Below are 4,952 nucleotides of genomic sequence, written 5' to 3'. Positions count from 1 at the left end.
ATGGGACCCCTCCCCCCATCCCTAAGCCAGGAGTTTCAGTTGAGGCTGCCAGAGAGCCCTGTACGATTTCATGCATAGGAACAACAAAACATTAAAAGAGGATACTTTCCTTTATTCAGTGCCTTTAGAAAACAGTTTATAGAACAACAACACAACTGACAAAGATATAGAAATCCACAGGCTTTCAAAATCGCATTATTATTTCCCCCCACAAAATACAGTAGACAGAAACTGACTGTGTGACTTGCACAGATTTGTCCCCACCCACCCTGGTAATAAAATTTCACGACGACAACAGAAGGCTAGGTATAGAAGTTTAGCACCGTTCTTTTTTAAAATCAACTCACAGATCAGTGTTTAAAATGGAATTGGGACGTAACAAGCTTCTGCCTGACAGTCTTGTGGCATTGAAGCGGGAGGGGGGCCGTGACGTGGCGAGCAGGTCCTTGGTCACGCTTGAGCCTACGGACAGGGAAGGCCTCCAGCCTCTCCTTCACTGTGCATTCAGCCATCAGATAACTTCAATGCTGCTGGGCCATGACCCTGCCTAGCTGTGCTTCTGGGTGCTGAGCAGTGGATACATCATACCAGACAGTGCTTAGTTGCCAGACCTTGAAAGAGCAGCAGAAGTCACCATCCTGCTTTGGAAGCGTGGCTGAATGTACAGCAGTTAGGAATGGCTTCGGCCTAGTGGTTCCTGCCATAGAAGAGGGGTTGAGGGGGACGATAGATTTGATAGAGGTGGCCCTCTTCTACAGTAACTCTGATTCAGGAGCAGTTGCTAACGACAGAGTCTAGGTCTGACATAGATTAGGGCCAAGGATTTGGGAGAATAGCCACGGATGGAGGATCACCATCTGACCTAGTATAAGACAGCTTCCTGGGGCCCCACCTAGCTCTACTGTCAACTCTTAACTGACAATAGTCCTGCAGGGTCTTGCGTAGGGATCTTTCACATTGTCTGTTACTGGATACTTGTGATTGGAGATTTGGACCCAGGCCTCTTGCATGCAAAGCATGGGCTAGGCTAAAGCACAGGGAGGGTGGGCAGGTGTGTTTCCAGGGTTCTGCAAACCAATGGGAACTGCAGGAGTTCAGCCAGGGCCTGCCACTTGCTTTGGCACCAACCCATTTTCTGTGAAAGCGCAGAAGACAAGGTAAATGTTTTTTTAAAAAAAATACTTTAAAAAAACAAATGCAGATTCTTTTAGCGGCAACTTTGCTTCACTTCTACTTCCGTCACACCCCTAATGAAAACACATTGGCAAAATCACTTGTAAAGCTGTTACTGAACACTTCTGGCTCTCTTACAGAACTAGATATGGTAAAGGGCAAAAAGTGTGTGTGCAGAGGGGGAGAACTGTTCATAGCACGACATGCAACCACGTTCTCACTGCTCTGGGCATGTTGTCTCAGCAGACAACACTGCAAATTCAGCAACAGAAATGGTAAGCGGGCTACGAAGAGTGTTTTTCTCTTCTGTGTTTGGGAATAATAAGGCATAAGCAAACAGTTAAGCCTGCGGGTGAGTCAGGCAGAGCTGGGGGGAAAGGCTGTCTGACAAGCCCATATACAGCGAGTATATGGGTGGTTGTGCTTGGAGAGGGAGGCGGGAATTTTGCCCCTGTTCCTATCCTGGACAGCCACAGCAAAGCCAGCTCTGTGTTCACAGATGCCTTAACTGTGGCCGTGTGCTGTCCACCAGGCTCTAGTTTATGCCCTTAGCACTCTGCTCCCAATATAAAGGTAGGCCATGCCAAGAGTGCCTGGTAGCAAGTAGAGCTGCAGGGCTACACTCACAGGAGCAAGCTCCAAACAGCAGCACTATCACCACCCCTCTGCTTTAGGATGGCCTTCTTATGTTAAGCCAACCACAATAAATAGAATTTCTGATGTACCCCCACTTGGCCTTGGTTTTCTTTTCAAAAGGAACAACTGAGTAGTTTAGAAAGGCAGGGGGGAAAGAAAGTCAAACAGGACAGCTGAATGAAAAATACAAGTCAAGGGTTCAACATGAGGAGGATTAAGGAGAGAGAGATTGAAAGAGAGCATTTCCTGTACCGCGCTTGCCTGGAGATTGCCTTGCACACAAGCCTGTCCTGCCCCAGCCCCACCAAAGCAGGCAGGCATTGCTCACCACAGCCACGCCAGGAGGAAAATAACACACACAAATACTCAGCACCAGATCTGCGCTGGAAATCATAGGAAGACACTCTTTGGCTTTTTCACTCATTGATCTGCTTGACTGATATATGGTGGAACTGGCTGGAGACGTTATCCTGGTTGGGGGTGGGGTGGGGCGGGGGGGGGGGGAACCACCGCCCGCTCCCCAGGCCTTAAGGGAAACGTTTGGGCTCCCATCCTCCGCTTGCAGTCAGCGCTTTCGGTTGTGTGCCGCTTTTATTTTTTGGAAGAAGTCATGAAGCTGTTTTCGATGCACAGGACGACAAAGGCGTTCTTACAGCTGCTGTTCTTCTGCTCGAGGAGCTTGCCCGATGCTAGTGAGGAAGCCTGGCCTGTCACCACAGTGTCGTCTGTCCGCCATGTCTCACAATAGCTCTCTGTTAGCCGTCGTCCTTGAGCGTTGGAGCCGTGCCACACGTACTTCTGAGGCCTGAAAATCATCTGAGCGTTAGGGCCACTTCACACAAAAACACTGCACGTTCCCAGGCAACTACCCCCCAGGGCTGATGCATCATGGTTTTGTACAGGGCTTGCTGTGCCAAATGGTGTGTTGATTGTCATGGGCACCCGTTCATGTCATGTAAAGGTAAGAGGGGTGAGTTGCATCTTCTAGAAATGAATTGTTTCCCATCTAGGGGAGAATTCACCTACAGCCTGATCATAGGTCGATATGAGACGTTTGCTCCAATCTTGGGTTTGGGCTCAGCCTACAAATGTATATTATACTGCTAAGAGACTATTACAGAATATGCCTGGCAAAGTAATGTGTAAACATTTCAGTGTTGCAAACCTGCTCCAAGTAAAACAACACACATTGCTTGGAAAACAATACAACCTGGAAATCACCATGACATTCTGTTTATAAAGAGGAGGCTCTTGATTGATGCCTTCGGAGTTGTGAGACCATGGAGGAGCCAGGCCCAGCGGGAGGAAAAGCAAACATGCAACCCAAGTGCATTCCCAGATCTCCATCTACAGGCAAACATTTTCCCCCCACCTACCATGCCGAGTCTCTCAGGACGTCCCTTCCATCAAAGGAAAGGATACGAACCCCACTTCTGAATGGTGCCTCAGAGCCTGAGAAGAGGTTCTCCCAGTTATTAAACAGCACTTCATCCTGGAAAGGAAGGGAAAAGGGAAAAGGATTTGAATAAACATTTAGCCAAGGACAGTTTCTGCCGGTCTGTGATCATTTTCCTTTGCAGGAGGAAATCTGTCCTTTTCGTTACAAGGGCCACAACTCACTGGTGGAGACTGCCTTGGATCTGGTCGCAGATCCAATCCCTGGTGTGTCTGATTAAAGAATCCCAGGTAACAGGGATGGGAAATATCCCTTCCGAAGTATCTTGGTTCCATATAAGGCAGCTCATATAACTAGTCCTTTTGAATCTTTTTTGGAAATGTATACTCAGTATTCAAGGTAGAGACTTCTCACTGATCTGTGTAAAGATATTACGCTATTTTCTGTATTATTTTTATCTTTTCCCAAACCAGTTTCCAACACTGCATTTAAACCCTTTTTAGAGGATATGATACACTGACCTGGTGCTTTGGGTGAGATATCTAACAATGGATTTTTCCTGAGCAGCAAATGCTCCCATACAGTGAGTTGGGAATAATATGTCAGCTATTTTATTGTAATCCATTTTGGTTGTCTTGCAGAAAAGCGGGATACAAATATTGAACTTACTGCTGTGCTTCTCAGAACTGAAATTTATTTGCCATGTTAATTATGCAGCTGATTCAGCTTTGCTAAAAAAAAATCTCTTTAAAGATTACACGGTTAGCCTTTTTAGCTGCTGCATCACACTGCTGACTCCACTACAACCCATAGGATCCTTTTACGAAGTACTGTTGTCAAGCCATGTGCCAACCATACTGTATTTGTTTATCTGATTCTTCCTACCCAAATGCAGGACTTTACATTTATCTCTGTTGAAATTCATGTTCTTAGCTTTGGCCCAGTTCTCTATCCTGCCAAGATCATCTTGAATACAGTGTTTGTCTTCTAAGGTAGTAGCTACCCCACTCAGTGTGGTGTCATCTGCAAATGTGATGAGCATCCCCTCCACTCATTCATCCAAGTCATTTTGAAAGACGTTGAACAAAACTGGGCCCAGGACAGAACCCTGCGGCACGGCAGCCTACTTGTCACTTCTCTCTAGGTTGACAAGGAGCTGTTTATGGGTACTCTTTGGGTACAGTCCATCTACCACCCAACAGTAATTTTGTCTTACCAGCTTGCCAACAAGATCTTCATGGGCAGCCTTGTTGAAAGCTTTTCTAAAATCAAGTTATACTATGTCCCCAGCACTCCCTGATCCACTAGTCTAGTAATTCTATCAAAAAAGAGAGATAAGGTTAGTCTGGCATGACTTGTTCCTGAGAAACCCATGCTGGCTCTTTGTGATCACAGCATTTCTCTCCCTAAACGCTCACAGACCAATCGCTTAATGATTTGTTCTATGACCTTTCCAGGTATGGACATCAAGCTGACACATTAGTAGCTGCCTGGGTCCTCTCCCCCCACTTCCTTTTTGAAAACTGACTCACTTCAGCTACTTCTGAAAAAGCTCTGGGAGAAGCTTTCTGAAGAAGATGGTGAGTGAAGGGATGCTGCCCTGTAGCTGCGCCCCACTTCTGCAGCTATTGTCTTTGCAAACAAGTCTCAAGAAGTGGAAGTTCTGAATGCACCATCAAAGCCCTCCAATAATGTCACAGTCCTACAATAGGTTGCACTGAACTTCATGTATGGCTTCCATGTTATA

General features: G+C 46.4%; 1 protein-coding gene across 3 annotated transcripts in view; it reads right to left on the bottom strand.

Annotated features, from left to right (window-relative positions):
- Nucleotides 1-91: 91 nt before the first annotated feature.
- The window catches only part of COL18A1 (collagen type XVIII alpha 1 chain), a 185,264-nt gene continuing 180,403 nt past the window's right edge, over nt 92-4,952 (bottom strand). For all 3 annotated transcript variants that reach the window (XM_063116969.1, XM_063116967.1, XM_063116968.1), the window contains 2 exons: nt 3,186-3,301; nt 92-2,614 (listed from right to left, as the gene is read on the bottom strand). In XM_063116969.1, coding sequence (XP_062973039.1) covers nt 2,401-2,614; nt 3,186-3,301 — 330 coding nt within the window. In that variant the 3' untranslated portion in view covers nt 92-2,400. The remainder of the gene's footprint in view (nt 2,615-3,185; nt 3,302-4,952) is intronic.

This window comes from Elgaria multicarinata, chromosome 2, assembly GCF_023053635.1.
Source record: "Elgaria multicarinata webbii isolate HBS135686 ecotype San Diego chromosome 2, rElgMul1.1.pri, whole genome shotgun sequence".
NCBI lineage: Eukaryota > Metazoa > Chordata > Lepidosauria > Squamata > Anguidae > Elgaria > Elgaria multicarinata.
The sequence above is the reverse complement of the archived record's forward strand: the minus strand, read 5'-3'. Positions and strand labels throughout refer to the sequence as shown.